General features: G+C 32.2%; 1 protein-coding gene across 2 annotated transcripts in view; it reads left to right on the top strand.

Annotated features, from left to right (window-relative positions):
- The first annotated feature begins 4,717 nt into the window (after window positions 1-4,717).
- Window positions 4,718-27,028, top strand: part of LOC129804492 (trafficking kinesin-binding protein milt) — a 65,120-nt gene continuing 42,809 nt past the window's right edge. Inside the window, exons 1-3 of one of the 2 annotated variants that reach the window (XM_055851830.1) lie at window positions 4,718-4,899; window positions 10,271-10,460; window positions 15,620-15,829. In XM_055851830.1, coding sequence (XP_055707805.1) covers window positions 10,286-10,460; window positions 15,620-15,829 — 385 coding nt within the window. In that variant the 5' untranslated portion in view covers window positions 4,718-4,899; window positions 10,271-10,285. The remainder of the gene's footprint in view (window positions 4,900-10,270; window positions 10,461-15,619; window positions 15,830-27,028) is intronic. The other variant, XM_055851828.1, reaches the window with a different exon arrangement.

Raw genomic sequence — 27,028 nt, 5'->3', positions numbered from 1 at the left:
ACTGGTACAGTGTTGATAACTTAGATTTGTGAAATATTTGTAATAGAAAAATAGGGATCTAATAATTTTGCAAAGTTTAACTAATTCTATTCATAAATGAAAATACAGTAGACTCTCTCAAATTCGGACATTAGGGACCAAAATGTCACCCGAATTAGAGAGAAATTCGGGCGACAAACTTTTTGAAATGCAACGATTTTTTATTCATGTGCATACACATATTGAGTTTACCTACTCAAATATATTGTAAATATCATGAAAATACCTTAATAATGTAAAATCACATCAAAACTAAGACAAACCATGCCAAGTTTGAGCATATTTGATTCATTTGATAATCATAATCAAACTTGAAAAATGTCAACAAACTTTTTTCAAAATAACTGCTGCCCGAATTAAAAAGTAGCTCGATCTTAAGAGAGCCGAATTAGCGAGAGTCTACTGTATATTAATTGTTCTTCGGCTAATAAATTTCAAATAAGTATAATATGATAAATTTTCATTAAAAAACACTTTTTTATAAATACGACCACATTGGGTATGGTATTAAAATTGTCTAGGTTCTAGGATAAAATATCGCCCATATATGCCATTGAACTCAATAATTTCCTTAAATCGATTTTCCATTGCTAAATTTTAAAATTTAATCGTATTTTGCAGCTAATAATGTTTAAAGATTGCATTAAAGTACAAAATCATAAAGCATTCAAAAGTGTACACTTCTTAATCAATTTTCAATTTTATTATGGTTTTCTGAAAAATTATAGACTACACGGAAAAAAATTCACAGCGTTCTAGGCAAGGCTAACCTTACTGGCCAATCCATATGGGGTTGTGAAGCACAACCTTTCTCTTTTTACGTCGCATTTTAGAGTTTTCATATCGATAAAATGGGTTTTCCAACAATTTTATTTCCAAAGGGAAAGCAACACTTCAGAAAAAAAATGAAAAAAAAAATTAAATAACTTGTTTCACTACAATGATAGTTTCAATGAGTGTATTAGACCTCAGGCTAATAAGTAATACCTCGTTTGATATTTCAACAGCAATATTTTCAGAGCCTATTCTAGATTTAGAGCAGAGGCCTGCAAGAACCGTTGAAACCGAATAAACGTCAAATGAAACATACTCAAAACGCTAGAACAAACTTTTTTTGACGTTTATTCGGTTTCAACGGTTTTTGCACACCTCTGTTTAGAGGCATGTAGCTTCACATTAGAAGGCAAAAATTGTACCATATGCCTTGGAACAAATCGATATTGCATTTTTATTTGTCTTGCAAAAAAAATTAAGAACTTTTGAATACTAAATGAGGTAAGAGTTGGATTTTAATGAATTACAGTTTTTTTGGTGTAGTAAAAATTAAGATTTATTTTCGATTTTCACAAAAAATGATGATAAAGTCTAAACTGCAAAGAACACATCTCCCCAGTGCAGTGTATAGAATATTTAATTAACTTTCTCTGTGAAAAAAATTAGTTGATAACATTTTTATGATTTAAATTTTAAAAAATGGACCATAAATCAGAATATTGGGATATAATTCCAAAGTGCGGTAAAGTGTTACATCTTTTACATTATAGAGTATAACATCATAAATAAATGAACAATTGAATGGGTTTTACCATAATTAAGACAGTTACCAAAAAAAGGTAACGTTTTAATCCAGAACTGAAATTATGAGAATAACACAATTGATTCTCAAAAATTCCGAATATCGTAAATATTTATCTCTCAAGTATTGCAATATTCAAAAAAAAACTTGCCAAAGTTTTTTGGAAGTTGTTGGCCAAACTTCATCAGGTGATGACATTTTATAGATTTCGTGGCATGAAAATTGGTTAAAAAACACAAAATACTTGTAAATGTAAAAATAATGGATGAAAATTAAGTATATATATTACTTAATTTTCATCCATCCAAAATAGTTGTAAAATTGTACTGAAAGAACCATAAGTTGAGAATTCAAATATCACCTTAACTTTCCTGAATTATTCTTGACAGTTAAATAAAATTTCTGAAAAAAATCATACTTGATACATACGTAAAGGTGTCAATATTAGAAGAAAGTATATTGGTATGTGTGATAGAATTCTTGCCAAAGTGTTGGAAAAAAATTGACTTAATAAATTAGCTTTTTGTTAACAAAATTTATGAAAACACATTTTAACATTTTTTGTGTTTTTTCTTAATTTAACACAAAACAAAAAATGTGGAAATCTTTATGGGGAAATTAAAGAAAATTAGTATTTGCTTTTTATTGAGAATAGCTGAACCCGGCATTTTATATCAATTTGGTATAGGGGGAGGCTTTGAACTTTCGCACACAAAAATGATGTTCAAGTTCAGTGATTTTTTCTGACTACCATGCAAACCGTATGGATTCTCCAACTATGCCAAAAAAATGTCTTACTTATAAGGTTCATAATCCCACCAAACAAAATCCCAGGAAATCCTTAGATTTTCCTCCAGAGGAAAATGAAAATTTAATGGCGATTTGTCCGATAGATGAATCAAGTTTCTATTATCGCACACGATTCACGCCATCATTGAACACCCCATTTTCACCGTAAATTTTGCACCGGACACTAAAAGTTGCACATCATTGTTTAAAGGGAACTCTAATCTACTTGATTAAACCATTTTTATAAGGAATAAAACATTTTAATATCACTTTTTTGGAACTTTTCTGAGAGATGTTTTATTGACATTAAAAACCATTTTTTTGCTTGATTCTACGAGAATTTCACTCCGGAAACGGTTAAATCTGATGAATACTTTCTTGAAAAGTCCAAATATCATCAAATTTACACGAATCAATAAGTTTTTAAAGCTAAAAATTGACTAAAACTCTGCAAGCGAGAAGACCACACAAGATTCCACCATTCCTCCACGGAGCCGGATATGCACAAAAACGTTTGAATGCGCATCATTGAAGATTTCGCTGTTCCTGCAGCTGCAGGAATCGGGATTTAGCACAGATATTGAGCTTCAGCAGGTGAACAAGCTAAAATTTTCACAAAACATCTTCTTACGGACAATTTCTTTTCTTTGTCATGCAAAACAACACAATAGTGAGGTTATGTCAAAGATTGTCAAAAACCAGTTGTAAACTGTATGAGCTTATTGCAGATGTAATTCTTTCATTGCACATTCAGTTTGTGCAAGCTTGAAAAATATTTTTATATCAAAGAAATGCAAAATTGCTTAATAATTACTCAACTGCAGCCTATTTGAGTCAAATTACTTCTTGTTTATCAACTTTAATGTTTGTAAGTTTTCCTTTTTAGTGGTGGATCAAATCGGTAGATTACAATAGATGTGAATATGAGGGATCGCATCTAAAATGAAGTTTCTTGGAAAATGTGAAAGAAACCATGTCTTCTATGTGCGATCGATGAATCTGAGTCAAGTTTGTGAATTTTGTTCCACCCACAAAAAGTGCCTGTTCAGTCTAAAAGATTTTTACATAAATCTGATTCCTAATAACCCTTCTACCCTCTGTGATAGTAGTTTTTCAGAAAAGTGATATTAATTCTGCACAATCGTATGAAATATTGCACAGCAAAATTACAGTTTTGGACCTGTTTTTATTTTTTGCTTCCTGAAACTAGGAAAAAAGGATTAGACTCTCATTTTTTTCAGGAAAGATGGGATTTAAGGTTAGCTATTACGATATATAGTCATATGTGAGATTCATAAAGGAATATGGGAGAAATATGAAGTGTCTGAAGGTAGCGTATGTGCGAACGATCAAAGCCTCCCCCTACTACATGATTTACTGTGTTATCACACTTGCACATTAAAATTTTAATATGATTCACATTAATTGTCGCTGGTGAGAGCCCAAATGTGTAATTTGTGTGTTTGAATCATTTTATGTTCAAAATTTGATCTATTTGTTGATAAAAGGCTAAACTTGGCCCGCAAAATTTGATATAAATTGATTTATAGCATTAATGCGAAAAATTAATGCGATTTTCTCTTTAATTTTTTAATTTGAAAAATATTTATGCTTTAGGTAAATTTAAACTTATTTTTGCAGGCCAAGTCCAGTTCTTTATCAATAAATAGAAAAACCCCAAATATTAAGTGACTCAAAGACACAAATAACATATTTGGATGCTCATAAGCGACAATTAATGTGAATCATATATATTAAAATTTTAATGTGCAAGTGTGATAACGCCGTTTACTGAGTTTTTCCATATTGAATGTTCTGACACATTTGTGATTTTCTCATGCGATGCATGGTCTGCCGGGTTTCGTGAAAATAATTTTTGTCCAGTGGAATTTTATGGCAAAAAAGTATTAGAAAAACAGAAACAACATCAAATATTAGTTTAATTAATAAAAATAGTCATTATTATTTACAATTAAACTAGTAATTTTGATTATAATATTCCCAACATTTTATAGAAGAGTTCGCATGAGATTTTGGCGCGAGTCACGAACGGTTTTAGAAATAACCTCCAAAAAGTATCTACGTCCATCATCACCAGCCCGATCTGGTCCACCTTATTACTTTATTTGTTTTTATTCATCTTGGATATAAAGTTTGCAAAATTGAATAGAACAATGAATAATTCTGAGAAATTAAAAAAGATTTTTTTTTGAGATTTACATTAAAAAGCGCGGGAAAAGCCATATTAACGATAGTGTCGCCATCTGATGGACATTTCAGTCACAATTCAAATGTCAAAAATAATCCCCCACCCCACCCCCTGCATTAGTGAAAATGTCAGTGAGAAATTTTTTTTGTGTGTGGTGCTAAAAAGAACGCGAGAAAAAGTTAAATTGTGAAATATCTATCGATATTAGTTAAAATTTATGGATGTTGTGTAGTTTATTGAGCAATGCTGTAGACAATTTTGAGGATATTTGAGGTAGATCGAGGAGGTAAATGCCGCAAAAACAATCGTGATTTGTCTATTTACATAACAGGCTTACCAACCCCACTTGCTTTGCTTTTTTGCCAAAATTCGCACTATTCCTCGAAATAGATGACCAGAAATGCCTCTAATTGCCACAATGAATGGTAAATTAATCAATGCTGTGAAAAAGAAGCCTTGGCAAGCAGAGATTTGATCGATTTCAGTGGAAAAAAGAAGTGATTGACCTGCTTTTTCCACCACAAAATCCCCCATCCCCAAATTTGCTATTGGGTTATTTTTCCTGCGAAACTGGAGGATTTTCCAAGAAAGGAGGCAGTTTTTCTGCCCTTTTCCTTGCCAAAATTCATCCCAAATATGCACAAAATGTCTCATTAGAAGCAATTTGTGAATTTCCAATTGAATTTGTTGGCTGACAATTGGTTTCTGAGGCTCAATTCTCTGCAAATGCGTCCGATTGATGGTTATTTTTAGTGCGTGATCCAAAATGTTAGCAAAAAGACCAAGAGGACAGACATCCTCAGCTATTTTCCAACACCCTCGATCTATTTACACTTTTCACAAAATTTTTTAACAAATAATAGCACTCTCGTCGCTCTCATCTCTTGCAAATTTGCAAGAGACTTGTGAAATTGTTCAATAGCGTCACTGATTGATGAAGACCTTGCTAATATTTGGGAGTTTTTAGCGTGTTCTGGGTATCAGTGGATGCTAAAGAAAGTAAAAGCCTGTTTATTGATTTATGAAGGCAATATGGGGTTTAGAATCAGGTATTCACATATGAAAATATTGTGAAAATAAAAGACGAAGAAGAGCTTAGCAGGGGGTATGTCAATTTGTCTAAAAAGACCTTCTCAACCACAAAGAATTCGGGAAACATTAGGAATGTTCAGAAACATAAATTTGTTTAATCCTTTTACTTTTGAATTTTAGTAGAAATTTTCCTTGCACGGTATAAAATTTCGGCACATATTTGTTCCAAAAATTAGCTCGTCCATGGACACCATAATTTTTGGCATAATCTTGTTCATTTTACGAGACTCAAAAAGATACCCAATACTAGTAACGAATTTGTTCCAAAATGTAGCTCGTCGACGGACACCCAAAATTTTTGGAACAAATTTGTATCTTCTAGGAGGAACAAAAAGATACCCAATACAGTGGTGGAAATAAGTATAATTCCACCCCATTATCCTTAGAGAAACTCAGCAAAAAAGAAGCCTCGAAAAAAATCATACGTAGATCATTACGTCCTTTCATGCCAACATAAAAAAGGCAAAAAAACGAGCAGTAAAAAATTCAAAATGGGCAGTAAAAAATTAAAAATGAGCAGTAAAATATCTAATTATGGTCAGTAAAAAACTGAAATCTTTAAAAATGGGTCTAATTTATATAATTAACATTTAAAATTGTTGCAGATGGAATGAAAAACCCTTTATTTTCCCTTTGCCAAAATTTGGACGATAATATCATTCTTTCAATTTTAACTTTTTACTGCTAATTTATACAATGCCCATAAAAAATCGACATTTTGATTTTTTATTCTGAAAATAAGTATAATTCCACTCAATAAATTTACCGCTAGGGTATTTATTTTTGACCAATTTAAGGTTAATATCGTTCAATAATTTCATTATTAACTTTAATTAATAAATTAAATTCCATTATATAAAGTTTTACTTTAATTTTTGCTGAAATATCATAGGAAAACTGTTTGAGGAACAAAAATAAAGGAAAAATTGAAGTTTTGTTTTCGACGGATCTGAGAAAGTAAGAAAAATGACTAGGTCCTATCAGATAGTTGTGAAATTTGTCAATATATCCATAATTCATACCTCTTAAGGTACTCCAAGGGATGAAAGTCTTCTGATGTTAGAGGCCAAAAGAACATTTTGCCTCTAACACTGTTGCTTTTTAGTGGAAAAATGAAATATTCCACAAGAATTTGATTGTAAAACGATGCTTGTTGTTTAGTCTGGTTAGTCCAGATGCTTTTGATCCAAAATCGTATTCGTAAGTGAACTTGGGTCATCATCGCATGAAAACTAAAAATTATTACAAAAAAGGCTTTTAACAATTTGATCAACATGACATGTTTTACGCTATTTCAGAGTTTTAAAGTTATTATTTTTGCATAAAAATGAATGATAGATTTTGTTTTCGCTTGTTTTTTTTTTGTACGAAAAACTAACTTTGAAACTCTTAAATAGCGTAAAACGTGCCATGTTGATCCAACTTTTGAAATCCTTTTTTGTAATAATTTTTAGTTTTCATGCGATGATGACCCAAGGCCACTTACGAATACGATTTTGGAATAAAACCATCAGGACATAACCAGAATAAACAACGAGCATCGTTTTACAATCAAATTTCGGTGGAAAAGTCCTTTTTTCCACTGAAAAGCAACACTGTTAGAGACAAAAAGGTCTTTTGGCCTCTAACAACAGAAGAATTTTGACACTTGAGATACCTTAACAGGCATATGTGGCAGATATATTGACAAATTTGATAATTATCTGATAGGACCTAGTCATTTTTCTTAGTTTGTAAGATTCATCGCCATCAAAACTTTAATTTAACGGTGAGCAAAAAAACTGTACGATTAATTTCTCTTACAGTTTTTTTTGCTTAACGAATTTTCGTTTTATTTCTTCAATTTTTTTATATTATTTTCACCTAGTGCCACCGAGTTTGAAATAAGGTAATACGGTAATCGAAAATTTGCGTAAGAATTGCAATGAAAATGTGTAAAGTAACAAAATACGGTGAGAATTTTACTGCCAATGTGATTCTGCACTTAATCTTTAAAACCGATTGTTGATTCAAATTCGTTGAGTATCCTATCCTACCATGGTTTGTCATTTGCTCGATAAACGACCACAAACGCTCGGTAGGTTTAGTGTTAATAAACACTAGTACATTAGGTGAGATTCTTAACAATCTCACATACTGTAATCCTATCCTAACAAAATCTCATGTCCTCCGATCGGCCTCAAACTTCGCTGAAATATTATATTATTGTATAGTCCCAACTTGTTGCATTCAAACCGGGCATTAATTTCCAAATAAATATTCTATTCTATTAATTTTCTATATTTGGCCACTTTCTAATCACGTATATATGGATGGTAAAAAACGTTTCTCAATAGCTCGGTCCCTATGGCATCGATCAGGCTCAAGTTTTAGTATAAGGGAAAATTTAATTTATTTTGATGTTCATTGAGTTTTTAAAATTAAAAACCAAAATTAGATTAGGCTTTACAATTGTAGTTTTTGTTATCAAAATTGACAGTGAAAAAAATAGTATCAAGACAATTTTTTATTGAAAGGTTTTAAATATGGATTGAGCCATAGGTTCTTACGTCAAAAAGCCAATCTGTTTCTCAATGAATTACTTATATCTCTTATTTTGGAACAAAAAATGAGCAAACTCAGTGAAATATTAAAAACAATTTCCAATAATTTCAATGACTTGCAAAAGCAAAAAAAAAAACTTAATTAAAAATATTAATTGTGTTTAAAGCTCATTTATCAGCTACTCATAAAACTTAAATCTATTTTTACAAATTTTCTTAAGAATTGATTAAAATTGCGAAAGACTGATAAGAATTCAAGAGAAAGAGGTAGATCATAGCACTTATGATGCTCAAATAATAATTACAACGACAACCGTGATCTGACTTTCATATCTCAATTATCGTCGAAACGTGTTACACAGTTTAGTTTAGCGACTAAATGGCCTCTACACACTAGTAGAAATTTCTTTAAAAAATTTCTTTTTTAAAAAAATTGTGACGTTTCTGCCTACAAGGATAGGGGAAATTTTCTTTGAAAAGGCATTTTTAAAAAAAAATTCTACTAATGTGTAGACGCCATAAGTAAGGAAATTCGTTCATCATTATTGTTTTGAAGCAAACTTATTGTTTTGAGAAACTTTTACTCGAATTCTAATGGTTCAAAATCCAAAAAAGCAAAATCTTGAATGAGCCAAAATTCTGAAAGCCAAAATTCCGAACGCTAAAATCCTAAATTCTTAAAAGTATCATTGCTACTCCCACGATTGCATCCGTGCTTGCTGGAGACAAAGGAAAATTTTCACACATTAGGGGAAAGTACTCTCCGTTCGAACGTTCATGCCTTCGAATAACGTGAATTTTCTTTTAGTTTTCCTAAGAGACTTACACATTTCTATTAAATATTACTTGTCTTATAATCAATTGTTGATAATTCCGTGATAAGTGTAAATCTCTTACGAAAAATAAAAGAAATTCATCGTATTCGAAGGCATGAACATTCGAAGGGAGAGTACTTTCCCCTATCCTCCGTATATTTTAGCACCTTTCACCTTTAATTTTGGTTTTCGGGATTTTGACTATTCGGGATTTTGGCTTTTCGAGATGTTGACCCATTTGAGATTTTGGCTTTTCAAGATTTTGGGCTTCGGGTTGGCTTTCAGGATTTTGATCAGCACCGCTTTTAATATGACACTCTAAGAGCAGAAGTGGACTGTTTTAATAGGGAAATGCATAAAAAGGAGACCACTTCTGCTCTGAGCGTTTTATATACAATCTTAAGAAAGGCAAGATGTAAATGCATTTTATAAGTATTTAATATTTAAAAATATTCAGTGGTATTCGGTCAAAATAAACAAATAAGCTATAGAGATCTGCTTAAAGCGGTAAAGGGATAACCTAACTTAACTTTTCAAAATGAGGGTTCAAATTTCAAAATTTATGTTTCGCGAAACATTAAAATGTTTCATTGTCATTTGAGAGTTAATTGACTGACCTCTTGATCTTCCAAAGAAGTAACTTTTTGGGAATGTATTAGGAGGCTGGTGACCCCTTTTTGAGCCCTCAAACTGACCTGAAAGCATCTGTGGGATCGTCATGTTGCACATGTAGGAAATTGCGATAGTTGCCCTGTTAGATAACTCAAGAGTGAGAGATGCACCTCAAAATAGCCACACTAAAACTAAAATACCCAATGGCTCTGTCGAATATTTTTTCTTCTGTGAGAGGCAATTGATCCCAAATCTCTAACTTCAGGCTAATTTCTCTGACTAGTAAATTTTTCCATAGAGAGAAAGTTTGTCCTTGATCCCTTTGCCTGGGAAAAACTTGGTTAGAAACAGAAAGAAGATGATCACTCTTTGAATAACTTTTGGTGTTGCATGAGCTCTCACACGTTTTCATCAATTTTTTTTTCCTGCGTCTGAGCGAGTTTTTATCAATTGAAGAACCTTTGTGTTCGATGACGAATTAATCACATCTAATCTATTTTTGTGCATTAGCTCCAGCAAATTAGACTGAGAAAAGTGTTTTAGAAGAGTGTTTAAAGTTTAAAGGTTTTGTGGGTTTGTTTCTGTGTCTCTGCAGAAAGAGCTTAAATCAATGATTCCGGCCGGACAGGGCGGAAGCAGTGGACTTGGTGGATTTGAAGGAAGTGCACTGAGTCCCCTCACACAGACGACCATCAAGAAACATTTGCCGGGTCTCCCATCAAAACGTCTAATTCAATCTGCTTCATTTCACGTGATACAGAAACGAGATGCAGAGTGTCTTACAGGTGGGTTTATTTTGAATATTATTATTAAAATTTTAGTTTAGTCCCTACACCAAGAAATTCCTTATTAAATTGTGTCAAGCTAAACTTGGGGGAAGGGCAAAAATCAATTTCCAAAATTACTCACGAAATGCGTGGAGAATAAGTTGAATAGACTGGGTAGTTTACACCCCTTTTGATTCTCATCCCACACAAGAAGATTTGGCGTGACTCCAAATGGCGCAAGCTTTTTGACACAGTGAGAGAGAGAGAGTGAAGACGGAAGGAGAGGATAGTTTGCGTTAAAGTCAGCAATTGCCAGAAAAATTAATTGCGTAAATGGCTTGAGTGAAAATATACCATCTCGAATTCACAATGAGACACTTTCTTCTTCTTCAATCTTGCATTCAAATTCAAGAGAGAATGTCTTGAGGAGATAGTAACTATTTTTGGTAATTTGTATGTGTCATTTCATATCAAATTGAGGGATTAATTTATTTATCTGCTCTGTGGGATAATTTAGAAAATGAGTTACAATAAATGATTGTTATACCAACAATTTCCGGTAATTTTTTGTTTGATCGTTTACACTATTTGCACTCAAGGTTAATAAAAGTATCTCTGTTACTCTTATAAATTTTGTTTATTTTTATTACAACGAAATGTTTAAACAAAAAAACTGTTAATCGGAAAAAGAAAAAAAAATCAATTGCAAAATTGATATCACAAATCGGCTTAAACTTCAACACTGAGAAAAAAACGGGGGTGCGATTAACTTTATTTCCTCATAACTTTAACACTTTTTAGGTTTAAAAATATATCAACATTTTTTAATGTTAATTTTACACATTTTAAAAGTAAAATTAACATGAAAAAGGGTAACTTTAACCCCCAATACACCTATAAAGCATAATATCTACACCGATTTCCGATCAATACTGCAGGGTAAAATAAACATTTCCGGAATGCTATTTTAACTTTTTCGGATTTCTCTCAAGTGAAGGATGATTCGAAAGTTCTTAATTCTCTGTCAAAATTGCCAAAAAAAAAATATTTCAATACATTTGTGCCTTGTAAAAATATATCAGATCCATTTCAAATGAATCTGGCATACTTTTCATATCAGTAATTGATCTTAGTGGTGTAATAGGCAAGACCAATGGGTCTTGGGCGGATGAGATCTCTGACTCGACTCGCAATGTTGTGAGTTCGCGAGTCCCGCCTGGTGCAAGCAACAGAATATCAGGAAAAGACATTTTTACTGAAAAACGTGATAATAATGCTCTGCCTCTGTTCAGAAAACTCTGGGAGCATGGAAGAAGCCATCCACATTGCGTGGAAGGCACTCCTGGGCCGATCTACGATCAGCAGATTCTTCCAACACGGGATATACGACAACATTATTGAATTTAATAATAAAGTAAATAACTTTTTTGTTTGTAAACATGTTTTCAAAATTTCCCATGAGAATGATCGAGATGACTAGATCTAGATCTCATTCATTCTCATTGAAATATCAAAAACATGTATACTAAACAAAAGTATTGTGCGCTGATCATAAAAACATATCCCGTCCCGATACGATTAATAATAATAAGTACAGTAGAGTCTCCTAAATTCGAACGCTCGGGGGGTATTTTTGACATTTCTGACCTCCCAAATTCGAACGATTTTTTCAAAACTAACGAAATTTATGTGATATTAAATTATACTTTGAATCAAATTCCCGTACTTTCGCACAAGTCTTAGCGGTAACATACTTTCTTATCATTTTATAAAATCATAATGTATGTAAACATTCAGGAATAAGCACATAAATATGATTTTCATTCATTCAGAATACGATTTTTATTACATAACCTCACAATTGGCATTTTGAATCCAAACGTCGTTCGAATTTGAGAGGTTCAGATTTGAGAGACTTTACTGTAATTGATCCAAATTGGATTTGTTATGATGTTTAAAAGAAGAAGAAGAAGATTGTGAAAGATTAGATTAGAGATATGTAAAATTATTGAGGAAGAATGCGAGGTGAATTTTGATTTCATGAAATTTTCCTAACCTAAAATTTGCACTAGGGCCATAGAAACATAAAATTTGAGGCGATGCTTGGTTAATATTTTCGAGGTTAAGTTGACATGGATGTAAACTCTATAACCTCATTTATCTTGTCAAATTAAGGTATCAGATTAAAAACAATTTTGTTTTATATTTCAAAGGAAAATCCATAGATATGGTTAAATTGCTAGGTTATTACTTACAAAATTTGGTTTCTTCTGACCGTTTATAACAAAAATTTACATTATCTGCTGTCTGGTTTTTAGTTAATTATTCCTCTGTCTTAGCATTTAGATTAGGAAAGTTTAATGAAGTCAAATGTTGCACCCATATCTTTCTTAACTCTTTCGTCCCTTTTGGGACTCTGAGTACCTAAAGCAGCATATGAATATTCTGTGAAAAACAATGTTTTTTTAAAATTATTTAGAACTGATAAAAATGCTATTCTTGTTGATGATTAAAAACTAGGATGTTCAAATGTAAGATATTTTTTTGTAGGACCTCAATTAATTCCTGAACTTAGATATTTTTGATTAAAAAAATGATGAAATTGGCTTGCGGCATAGGGGAAAGTGGTCTGCCTTTGAATGTGGTTGAGGCAGCCTTTGAATCTTAATTTTTCACTGAGAATATTAGGGTTGTAACATTAAACGACCCATAATTGATTAGCATGAACCCTAATGCACTCAAAAAAACCACCACTGTAATCAAAAATCATTATACAACAACATTTTTTACATTTTTCTGAAGCACTGTTTTTCACTTGAAAATTTGTAATAAAACGCCATTGAAGTTGACAATTATCAGTTTGAAACATCCCGGCCGGAGCAAGATAGCATGTTATAAGTATTTGTATGACATGCGTCAGATCAGTAGGAGTTCTATTCTGCTCCCGGACAGGAAGTTGTCAGATGTTTCAATATATGGAAAGAGAGGATTCAAAGGCACACAACATTAAGATTCAAAGGCTGCCGCAGAGCAATATTTGCAAACTTTTATCACCCACAAAATTTGTCTCATTTGAATCAAAATATATTTAGAGAAATACCATCCAAGAATAACCTTCTATGACTCACAATAGAAGATTTGTTCGAAAAATTATTTTGATTATGAAAAAACACATGAATTGTGGAACATCAAAATTACAGTTTAGAGCTTAGTTTCATTTTTTTGCCCTTGCACCTAGAAAATAAGAGCTAGGGTCTGCATTTTTTGATGACTTGTGAGGATTATGAATAGCTATCTAATAGTTAATAGAAAAGAATTTATGCAGGCTTTAAGTAGGCTGAGTGCAGCGGTTCCGAAGGGCATATAACCGAATTCGAAAATATTTAACCTATATAAAATTTGGCATTAGAGAATTATGTTAAGGAAATTTATGTAAAGGTCTTCTAATTCATTATCCCTAGGGGCTCGACAGACCTGAGGATTAGCCGAGAGACGGCTTAGCGTAATAATATTCGAAATAATGATAAAACTACATTTTGATAATTTTCCACTAAGTAGTCTCTCTTAAGTCGTAAGTGTGTCTAGCATAAGCCGCCTTCAAAGCATTACTTGACTTGACTTAGGTGGCGCTACGCTCCATTGAGGGACAAGGCCTCTAGCACCAGTCTCCTCCAGTCCTGGTGCTTCTCCGTTAGCTCGCTCTAGAAACGTAGCGTAAGTCGGTACCGTAAAGTCCATACTATCCGAGGCTCTTTGCAAGTTTTCGTAACAATCTTGCTTTTACGGGGAAGGCCTTCTCCCAACCCTCATTTACACTTTGGAATAAATTTTTAGTGTCAACTTTTACAAGCTAAATATTCTTAAGGATCGGTTTAAATTTATTTGGGATCTAAAAGAAAAGCCAAGATTTTAAGTTTTTGAGGTTAGATTTAGCAGCACATAAAAGAAAATTTGATTAAGTAAAATAAGCCAGGATGTGCAGATGTGAAGGATAGGGTAAGTGTGCCAAATTTCGGCATAGTTGCATATAAACACCGAAGTCCTAAGTTTGAAATGCAAAAATTTTAATTCATATTGATATTTTTTGCTACTTCCTTTTCGGGAGCGTTGTGTGGAACCTTGAAAACTAGTTTATCATCTTGGTTTCTTTAAATAACTTCCTAAAATATTGAAAAATTAATAATAATATGGGCATTGCTTTGGGTAGTATTTCGGCCACTTTGAGTGAAATTCCGGCCACATTTTTTTCTGGCCACTTTTTGTGACGCAACGGATAGAAAATTTCAAAACGTCAAATGGAACGAGTTTAATATTTAGTTTAATACGTTTATATGACCCTCAAGCCCTGAAATCTTCCGTGTAATTTGTCCTCAAGACCTGAAGAGTAGTATCTCAAATTTACGCGCAGATTCCCGTAGAAATTTGCCCTTTCTGAACTCTTCCAAGACCTTTTCCACATGATCTTTTTCATAGAAGCGATGTTTTTTTTCTCTGGACATTGTAGAACTCAGAATATGAAAAAAGAACACAAAATTAATAAGAAATTTAGGAAAGCAAAAGATGTATTGAAAGATTGATTCACTATTAACATAAACAGAAACAATCTTTAATGAAAACTAATCAATTTTCATGAAAAACACCAAAGCAAAACCTTTTCACAATCAAAACAATCGATCTGTCACATTTTTTGTAAGACTCTTTCCACAATGAGTTTTTACAACGCAATTTAAATTCAAATTACACCTAAAACTTAACGGTCTTTGTGTTAATACATCCTAAAATAAATAAATATTTAAAACCAAAATGAATTCATTGACTATTCGAAGATTACATACATAATTTTAATTAATTTATTTTCATGGCCAAAATTACACTCATAGTGTCCGAAATTAGAAGCTGGCCAAAATTTGGCACACTTCCCCTATCACATGTTAAACTTCCTATTCCTACTATCATAGTAGATTTTTTTGAATATGAGTGAATTTTTTTTAAGTTTTTAGGTTATGATGCATTTAGATCTAAAATGCAAGGAACCTGGAAATTTTTTAGCTCCTAGCAAAATGTTCAATTTGAATTAGTTTTAATTTTTTTCTTCTTCTTTTATTCTTCTATTTACGCTTCGTATTTTCAAATATTTCACTTTAATTGTTTTTAATTAATTTGATTTTCTCTTTCAGATCTCTGCAGCAGTGAACATTTGCCTGAAGTGGAGATTTTTTCTCTGCTGGAAGAGCAAATTCCAAAGTATAAACTGAGAGCAGATTCACTGACCCAATTTGGTGGTTATGAAAATGAGGATTGGTTTATACCATTCCCAGCACTTCCTACACCCGATGGCGGACACCATCTGTCCAAGGATATGTGTCGCGAGGCACTGAATTACTTTCGTGAGTACACACTTTTTTTTATCATAAGCCATTCTGCCGACAATTGATTTTATTGGATTGTTTTTGAGGGCGAGAAAACTGTTTCACGAAAAAAAATAGAGTGTACAAGAGTCTTCAAAAAAGAAGACTATAATAATTGTCTTTCTTTTGAGGTCAGTCCGGCAATTCTCTTAGTACTAATCTGATACTATTTTTTTATTGTTTATGAGCCTGTTTACTTTTCCGTTTTCTTACTTGATGCATTGCAATTCTAATGACTTATAGGAACTTTTAATATGAAGAGATCATTTTAATAATTTTGTGAATTTATGAGGCATTTAAAAAATACATATAATCAACATTTGCATGCATTTTGCTAATTAATATATTTTATTAGTTTAAGAAAAGTGAATTTATGGACCTTTTTAATAAGCAAAAATAAGGCAGAATGACTTCCTTATGAAATTAAAGATGGTCAATTAAATAATTCATTTATCTTCACTTATATATAAATTTTATTTAAAAAAAAAATCTCCATTAACTGGAAAAGCATGTAATGAATAAATATATAAATATAGTAATTGGAGACTTCCTCCCCCCATTTCTCAAAACATTTTTGAGGCTTGTTAAACAATGTTTTAAACCACTTCAATGCATGATTGAGTCACATAATAGTTAAAACTTAAAACAATTGCCTTCGTGAAATGATTAATTTTTGCATTTGAGATATTCCAAATGGAAAAAATATTTTGCAGATCTCCCTTACTCGGTCTGTCTATGGGCTTTCTATATAACAAGAGAGAAAATATTTAATTGTATAAATACTTCTGTGTTTGAGTTCTTACGAAATGATGTACAAGACTAGAAATTGATTTTTCCGTCACATGATATTGAGCAAAAGATTTCCCATTAGTTATGCGATTATGCTTTTGTGGAAAGCTTTCATATTTAATAACTGGAATGGGCAATATTTTTCGCGATATTGTATATTAAAAGAAACTGTTTTTTAAAGATTTTCTTCAGAATATTTCTTTGGATTTTTTTTTATAAGTTAATTTGGGATTTTAATTAATTTAAAAAGAGGTGACAAAGTGTCCCACGCTTTGCAAAGTGCTCGAACTCGTGGCTTAAATGCTATACTTCAAAAGTATTTCCGGATCATTTACCGTTTACCGATTCTCAACCGATTCATAGTTCCCTCAAAACTTTGCCCAAAATACTTTAGGAGTATAATAATTGAATTTTGGATAGAAATTCCACAGAGTTCCGGCTTAAGTGACAACGGATTGAAAGAATTTGATATGAATTGCCTACTATTGGAAGTTCATTTGTAAAATAATTTTTGAAATATCCCTAAATTTATGCAAAAAAAATTTCACGCGATAAATTTTAAATACATTTCTTATGAATCGTTGACAGGCTAAAAAATTAGTATTGAAAATGTTTTGAGCACATCACGGCGTTTCCGTAACTTATTAAATTGCGTAAGCAATTTTTCTGTGTTACTAGAGTTAATTTGCGGACTTTTTTTGGTCCCGAGAATTTCTTTGAAAGCGGAACTACCTCTAGTTATCGATTATGAAGCGGTTCATAACTAATTCGAAAAGGTTCAAACTTGTCAGGAATTCCAAGACCTTTCCAACGAACCCGAATATGATACCATTCGGTTAAGAAATACACCCTTTAGAGCTTTTTTAACCTTTGTCCTTGAAAAAGTACTTACAGTGGCGACAAGATATTTCGGACACTGCAATGTATGTTTTATGCTTCGAAAACTTATGCTTTTAAATGATGAAACTAATAATAATAAATGAACTTAAAGGGAAAGGTTTTGTACCTTCGTAATGTTGCAGCTTCGTAAAAGTTGATTTTTTTCCAAGCTACTAAATGAATTTCATACACGGACATATAATCTAAAAGCTAGTCCTACATCTCACATTTCCTGACAAACTTGGAAGCCTAGGCCTTTTTTCCTGAGTCTAAAAGGTAAAAATAAAAAATGGGCCTAAAATCGAAATTTTGATGTGTAATATTTTATGCATTTTTGCACACTGCAAGTATCTTTTCGAAAAAGCAACTATTCCAAGTGATAGAGGGTTTATTAGGGTTAATATTTACCGTGAAAATCTTTTGCTTGAAGGGGGTCGTTTTTGTGGGTGGAGGAAAATTCATAAAAATTACCACCATTGCAGCTCAGAAAAATTGAATTTTGCAGCTTCGTAAAAACATCTGTCAAAATTACTGACCTCAATTACTGACCTAATTCCTCACTGTTTTGGGTCACACTGTGCACGCCGCTCGGGATATTTGACACATCAGAGATTTCACTGAATAAATTCACAAGAAAATTTTGGGATATTAAACAATTTTCACTACAATCTCGAAGGAAAACACGCACTTCCCCATCAAAATGAGACTTCATCAGATGTTTTTATTTCACTTCTGTCAAATTAAACAATAAGCCTGAATCTGCTTATGGTAGGTGTGATTCTTTCATTGCCCATGTGGTGCGTTTTGAGAATTTTTCATCCAATTTGCTTTGTTTTCAAGCGGAAATTTTCACATTTTACTTTAAATTAATCACTGGTAATTCTAAGAATCACCGATGTTCAAAAAATATTCTGTAAGACAGTTTCGAGACGTTAGAGCAAAAACAAGGATTACAATAGGTGTGATTACTACTTTCTGATTTGTGCAGTGATGAAACTAGATTGCTTATGGTAGATGTGATTCTTTAATTGCCACTTCGATGTATTTTGAGTATTTTTCATTCAATTTTCCTCGTTTTAAAGTGGAACTTCCCACATTTCACTTTAAATTGGTGGCTGGTCATTTTTGAAATCAGTTACGTCCGAAATATGTTCTGTAAGACCAATTGGAGGTGTTAGAGAAAATTCGAGGATTACATTAGGTGTTATTATGAGAGAATCATACCTAACCAAGCTCTTAACTAAATGTTAGAATGTAGGGAAAAGATGGTTTTCCGAGTGTCAAAAAACATGTGTTAGAAAAATAGCTTAAAATTGATTTTTAATGCGTGATACCTCCTACAAATGGTAAAAACAAGTAGATGAAAGTTCCATCTAAGTAGTGATGCCCAAATTTTTGTGTCCGGTGTAATGTTTTTGGGGAAAATGAGGCCTACAGAGGTGGGAAAAAGTGGTACGAAGCTGAGTTAACCAGGGCACCTTCGTAAAAAATGCCGCTACATTTTCATTTTCCTGTAGAGGAAAATCCATGAACTTCCAGGAATTTTGTGAGGCAGAATTATGAACCCAATAAGTAAGAGAATTTTTTGATAAAGTGATATAATTGATTCAATGTGTGTGGCACTCAGTAAAAACTCTTAAATCTTGGACTCCTTTTTTAATACGAACCTTTAAAACCTTCCCCTACATTCATCTGACGCCAAAAATCTGAGTATTTCCTGTTAGTTGAGGAGTTAAAAAAGTTTCTTGTTTAAAATTCTCTCAAAAATCCACATTTCATTAAAGAAAATGTACCGTTTAAGTACGAGTTTAACTCATCAGGTTATAGAAATTATGAATATTCTCTAAAAAGTTTCGTCCACCGAAAAATATGTTTTTTTTTTCAAAAATCAAGTCCCAACGGCTGAACTTTTAAAATTTTTCAAATGAAAATTTCAAATTTGAAATGACAATTTTTTTTTTAACTTGAAAAAAAAATCAAGGAAATATGCTGTTTTTGTTTAGTCTATGTGTGACCGACTATTCGATAGTATCGAAAAGTTATCGTTCCGTCCCTGCTCTTTAAAAATTCTATTTTGGAAAAATTTTATAAGTTCATTGTTTCCATTACAGTACACTGTGTCATTGGAAGAAATCACTACTCTCGTAAGCTTTGACAAGCTTATCATTAAATCTTTTAAAACATTATATGACTGCGAGCTTTTAGTGAGAATTTAAAGCTCTCGAATTTTTCTAGCATATAGAAATATTTTTATCGGTTTAATGCAAAATTGATTGTTAACTCAAGCATTTCATTGAAGGAAAACAATCAAGGAAATTTTATTTTCTTGCCAAATTACATAAAAATGCATGATGTTTAAACTATATAATAGATTACCTTCTATAAAGTCTTTGGGCCAAGTTTATTGAGTATTTTGCATTCAAAGATGAATTGAAGTCATTAAAGTTAACATATACATGATTGACCCTAAAGTGTGAGTTTATTCACACTATACATACATATAAAATAATGTTGGTGAATAGCTGACTCTTGCAATTCCCTCTATCATCATTTTGATTACTTGTTTAACTACAACAAATTATTCATGTGCACCATCAATTCTCTCTTCTCTTTTTTTCTCCAGCTTTGCTAATCAAAGTGTGACTAATAGTAATATGAATAAAATAAAAAAAAAAGAATTATAAAATAGTTATGCAGAGTAGGGTTGGATGAATTAAAATATATAACATTCAACGGTATCTACGAAATTATAATTTTATTTCCTTTAAAAAATATTCAGCTAATAAATATTTTTAAAAGAATGCATAAATATTGTGAATTGTGCCTTTCAAAATAAAACTCATCTCTACCAATTTGTTTTCCTGAATGATGAGAAATGGATAAAAATCACCATTAAGCATAAAATATCATTCACAATTGAATAATTTTATTTGTAAAAATTGTGTTACACCTTGCGTGATCTTTGTGCTTATTCGGTTTGTTTTCTTGAGGTTTTTTTTTTTCCTTACAATGATATGGAAAAACATATTTTTTCTTTACCTTGTGTTTTGTGACGAATTGGCATTCGTGAGAGATGAATTAGATGTTGCAAATCAATGAGTTGAGGGAGAAAAAATTTGTTGGAATGATCTTCATTTCCAAGTGGCCAGTAGTTTGATCTAATCGAAAAATATGAAGAGCACGTTCCCATTTTGCCGCCATGCAATCACTTCAAAATTTCCGCGAATTTTCAAAAAAATAGAGCTAAAAGATTTATCTCATTTTATATACCATTATTTGCTACTTCGCATTGAACTTCGAGAGTTTTGAGATAATCGCGAGGGAGTTTTTGAAAAGAATTCAGTGACGCAAATTCTCTCTGAATTTCTGTTATATTTTTAACAAGAAAATATTTTCTTGAGATCTAGTTTAATCCAGTAGAAGTGTAATGACTTGGGTGGAGTTTTTGAATTTTACACAATATTTATTCTATAGCAGGGCACCTGCAATTTCTCACTGATGTAAATATAGAATCTCATTAAGAATTTATGTTCATTGAAATAAGAGAGGTATTATTCTCAGTGTTTCAGGTATTCTCTACAACATTTAATATCATTTTACTTTTTAATGCTCTTTTGAACTTAAATTGAAGTAAATTTAGTGTTTTGACGCAAATGAGTACGGGAAAGCTTTCAGGCTTCGCACATACTCTAGCTTCGAAAATTTCATATTTTTCCCATCTAACCTATTTTTTCAGGAAATGTTTGACTTACGACTGTCTAATAAAATATTTTGCCACAAGGTCAGACTCATTAAAGGAATATGGGAAAAGTATAAAGTGTTTGAAGCCAAAGTGTGTGCGAAGCTTGAAAGTCTTCCCCTATGTAAAAACACAAGAAAAGAAAACACGTCCTAGGCTTTGCGAAGTGCTCAAACTCGCGATTTATAGATATTATACCTCAAAAGTACTTTTGCATCATTTACCGTATATTGATTCTTAACCGATTTCAACCGATTCACAAAACACTTAAAAAGTCCTTCAAATTAGTTTTAATAGTTTTTTTTTAATAGCTTGCTCCTAGCCCGAGCACTGCTACTTCCATTTTTTAATTATGGAGCAGAGCTCTTCTTTCTGTCGGATGCTGACACGATTCGCCGGCTTTCAGTTGCTTTCAACAATTGTGTGAGATACATTTGCGGGTTACGCCCTCGTGATCACATTTCTTCTTATAGAAATGTTTTTATAGGATGTGATCTCTCATCGCTACTTCAAATTCGCGCTCTCATCTTTCTTAACCGGTTGATTGCATCGGGATGCCCTGGGTACCTGGCCACTCTCTTGACTCCTGGCGGGTCAGCTAGAGTCGGTGGACTGATTGTCCCTAAGTCACACCATGAGTCCTTCAGACGAACTCTATTTGTCAAAGGGGTTTTCATGTATAATTCTCTCGCTCCTCAGAAGCGTAGATCGCCTGACACTTATTAGGGAGCACTTCCAGAATGGACCTTGCTAATTTCTCTTTTCATCTTTTAATTATTAATTTATTTTATAAGCTATATTTTGTTTCATTTTGCTTCATTTTCCTTTTTTTTAACTATTTTTTTTATGCCACAAATTTGTAAGGGGGAACTACCCTAAGTTTTGTGAGTCAATAAATTGAATTGAATTGAAACTGAATTAAAAGTTAAAGAATTGATTTTCGGATAAAAATAAGTTATCTGTCTTGTTATTGGTTATGGATTGATTCATTACCGGTTCATAACAGATTAAATTGTTAGAGTGGTACAGACCGGAGGCAGCCAAAATCCCGAAAGGGTCAAAATTCCGAAAGCCAAAATCCAGAATGTTCAAAATCCTGAAAGGGATTAAATTACATGGAGAATATAATGCGGAGAATAATTTTCCAAGACACAGAAAATTTCCCTTTACCTCCAGCAAGTGCGGGTGCAATCGTGGGAGTAGCTATGACACTTTTAACAATTCGGAATTTTGGCTTTCGGGATTTTGAACCATTCGTGATTTTGGCTTTCGGGATTTTGACGTTCAGAATTTTGGCTTTCGGGATTTGGACGTTCGGGATTTTGGCTTTCGGAATTTTGGCTTTCGGCATTTTGACCAGGATCCGTAGAGACATATTCAAAAGAATTAGAAGTATTATTCCAATTTTTCCAATAGATCACTCATTCTATTCCATCCTAACCACTATCTAAACGTAAATCAGAAAAAAGACTGATTCGTTTCGCGAACTCATTCTTAAGATTTCTTTCTGTCGTTTTCTTTTGATGATCGACAATGTAGTCGACGACAGACGTAGCACAGTTGAATGAAATGAATTAGAATTGAATTAAAGTAAGGTGAACTTTTGCAACTTTGTACAAAAAATGACGTCCAACTTTCAAGATTTTACACCAAATGCCACAGAAGCCGAATCCATTATACCACTATCTTATCTCAAAAAGTCTCTTACTCACAAATTTCTGGAAATTTTTGGATTTTCTTCTATAGGAAAATGTAAATTTAGTGACAATTTTTATAAAACTGCCCCGGTTTGCTCAAATCAAAGCCGGCGGTCAATAGTTTTGACTGATTACTTTTCCAAAGCTGCAAAAACTCAATTTTCCTGAGCTGCCAAGGTGGTAATGTTTGTAAATTTTCATCCACCCACAGAAACGGCTCTCTTCGAACAAAAGATTTTTACGGTAAATATAAACTCTGATAAACCCTCTATAACTTGTAATAGTTGTTTTTTCGAAAAGACACTTGAAATGTAAAAAATTTCATAAAATATTACATATCAGAATTATAGTTTTAGGATCATTTTTTTTATTTACACTTCTCTAACCTAAGGAAAAGGCCTAGGCTCCCATTTTTTCAAGAAATTTGAGGTGTTGGTCTAGCTATTAGAATATAGTTATAGTTTAGATTAATTTAATAAAATACAAAAAATCTACTTTTATGAAGCTGCAACTGTACGAAGCTGTAAAGGTTTCCCTTATTCCAAATTCAATAATATTTTACTGTCCCTAATTTAATTTATTGTTGAATAAATTCGATAATATTCAAAATTAAATTAATGTGCATGTTTTCGAGTGTCATAATTTAAATTTACTCCAAGTCGCTAGCAAAACATGAATGAATGACTTCTAGTCTTTGCAGCATTTTTTCAATTGAATAATACTAAACTTATATTCTTTAATATGGGGTAAGCTGTAAAAACAAAAACACTTTCTCAATGGAGAGAAGTTATATTGCTCTTTCTTTTGTTATTTTGAGTTGTAAACTTCTAAAAATAGCGATGCTCTTTTCTTACTGTATCATCAAACTGAATAATTTTTGCAAACTTCTACATCCTAAACATAACACTAAAACCTTTCTTTTTTTCTCTTTTCATATTCGTGATTAGAAATGTGAAATGAGTGTGTCACGTAATTTCTTTAAATAACTTGGGTTGGCGTTTTCCCGCATTTTCATTGCCAAAATATCACTTTCAGTTCATTTACTTGTCTTGTATTGCACAAGTATTTCACAGACAATGCATTTCACAGTGGAATTTGAATTTTATAGAAATTATTTTTGCTGTCCCCTCGATTTTTCTGCAGCTGAGAATCAATTTTATGTCACATGTGTTTGTTTGAGGAAATTCTAGGAAGTAGGACACAGAGAGAGAGCTTTTACAGAGAAAGATGATTCTCTCGATTAAAGGTCAAAGGTCGTTGATGTTTTTTTCGCGCTCTCTCTCTCTCATTTCATACTCTCAGAAAAACACCGGGTGTGTCGGCGTGGACCATTTTCTTGCTGATTCAGTGGATTATTCTTGGAATAGTGCCAATGTTTCCAAAATCGATGTTTTGGGTGTTCAAGAATTTTCGATGTGTTTTATGTATGTGTCCTATCTAAATGGATTTTTCTTGAACTGAATTGGAGCTTTTTCATTTCTTGAACTGAATTGAAGCTTTTTCATTGCTCGAAGTTCACAGTGAAAAAGCAATATACATAACATTACTGTTCTATTATGAAAACTAAAGGCCAAACATTGAATGAGACTAACTTGAAGTATTCCGGGAAAAACTTCCATAATATTGCTATTGTAATGAAGAATGTATCCTGGAAGAGAATTCTGTAACGCTCTGGCAATGCCATATGACAAATTGGGTTCGAATCTTAGGAGAGCTTTTTCGAAAATGCGATTCTGTAGCCGTGACATTGCCATTTGAGCTCACGTGGCATTGTCAGAAGTCACATATTTGAGATTTCTGGCAATTCAAACGACAAATGAATTTTGTTGACGTACTGTATTTTCATAAAATCATCAAGTAAAGGGATTTCATTAAAAAATCAATGAATTGCATTTTCGAACTCATATGATATGACAAAAAAAGCTCGAATGGCATTGTCAGGTTTCGAACTCACGCGTGACAGTGCCAGGAAAATTACAGAATTCCCCTACTGATCATTTTTTTAGTACATGATTGTTTTCATGTTTTTCTGCGTTATCGACATTAATTTGTGTTATTTCCTATCACAACTGATGGTTTTGGAACACGACGAGTACTGGGGAAAACAGTCGTAATATTAACCAAATCAAAGAAAAGTCGATAATGCAGATGTAATTGAGAACAGTTTTGTGCCAAAAAGAATTCACGAGAAAGATTTACCCTTTCCATTTTTCACTGGAATAGCACAATAAAATCCATTAATCATCTAATTATTGTCGATATTTCATTTAGTAATTAGCATGACTTTATTTATTTTATGTTTTTCTACAAACCATATATTTTCGCATATCTCAAAAAAGGAAAAAAAAAGTTTTTGCATTTTTTTAATAAATTCAAAAATTTAATAAATAATTAATAAATAATAAACAAATAAATTTCATAATTTTTTAAGAGGAAATTTTTCTCTTGAACTTTTTCTTTTTAGCATTTTACTGTTCTCAAATGCTTCTGCATTATCTACTTTTCTTTGTTTTGGTTCTTGTCTTGACTGTTTTCACAGTTTTTGTCGTGTTGTAAAACCATCAAATAGGCATGACAAAAACCAACACAAAGATTAGTTGATTATGTAGCAACACTTGAAAACAGTAAAGTTCTAAAAAAATGTTCACTTTTCATAAGAATAACACCATTATAAGCAGACTCTTAAGACTGAAAAAAACTGCTTTCAGAAGAAATGAGTTGAAAACTGTTGACAAGGTTTAGGATGCTTCCAAAAATCTTGTTAGATTTGGATGTTTTTCTTATTTAAAATCATACCACAAAAACCTTTTTTTTTTCAATTCTATTATAGCTAAAACAAAGTCTTCTTGAAGTACTCATTATCTTAAACGACAAAAAAAGTTGAAGTGCTAGACAATGCAAGCTTATAAAACCATAATTTCCATTAGAAGCCTAGGTCAATTAAAAGATCTTTAAATTAGGTTTAGAGTAAGTGTGCTAATGCTAAATTCCGGGATAGTTGTAAATAAGCATCCAAGTCTCAAGTTTGAAATTTAATATTTTTTAATACATATTGAAATTTCTGGTTATACTTCTTTTTCAAGAGTGTTGTTTGGGACCTTGAAAATTGGTTTATCATCTTTGTTTTATTTAAATCCGTTCTTAAAATAATGAAAAATAATAAAAATATAGCCACTGCTTTGGATACTATTCCGGCCACTTTGAGTGGAATTTCGGCCACCTTGTGACTACCTTATGTGGAATAACGAATAGAAAATTTCAAAACGACATACGTTTTTAAATTAACATTTAATTTACTACATTTGTATAATCCACAAGCCCTGTGATCTTCCGTATAATCCTGAAGATTTGAAGAGTTAAGCTTGTCACACCAAATTTACGCGCAGATTCCCGTAGCGACTCCAGAACTCTTCCAAGGCTTTTTCCATATCATATTTTTATAGAAACGATGTTCCTTCTGTCTTGACATTTTACAACCTAGAAATTGAAAAAAAAGAATTAAAATAAATAAGGATTCTGAGGAAGTAATAGATGTGGCCGGAATAGTGAACATTGCCTCACTGGAGAGACACTCACAAAATGAGTATTTTTTTACACGAAATACGTGATCGGGAAATTTCACTCTAAGTCTAAATCTAAAAAAAAACGATTCACTACTAATATAAACAAAAACAATCTTTCCTGAACACTACTCAATTTTAATGAAAAAAAAATCATTCGTATTTCACCACAAGACTGCTAGCAACACAAGCAATCTGTCATATTTTTCGTAAGACTCTTTTCACACTAAAGTTCTATAACTCAATTTTGATTTGTATTAAAATTTTATCTAAATTTAAAAAAAAGCATTAAATACATTCGAAGATTAAATCTATGATTTTAATTAATATAATTGCTTGGCCGAAGTTACACTCAAAGTGGCCGAAATTTGAAGCTGGTCGGAATTTGGCACATTTACCCTGTAAGACAGTCACTTTGCTTCTTGGACTGTTCTCTCATCTTATTCCCTTAACCAACATTCTTCTTTTGTGACTTCTATGATAGTTTAACGTGTCTTACTGACCAAGCTGTCAC

Source organism: Phlebotomus papatasi, chromosome 2 (genome assembly GCF_024763615.1).
Source record: "Phlebotomus papatasi isolate M1 chromosome 2, Ppap_2.1, whole genome shotgun sequence".
NCBI lineage: Eukaryota > Metazoa > Arthropoda > Insecta > Diptera > Psychodidae > Phlebotomus > Phlebotomus papatasi.
Note: the sequence above shows the minus strand (reverse complement) of the source record. Positions and strands in the feature narration are given on the sequence as shown.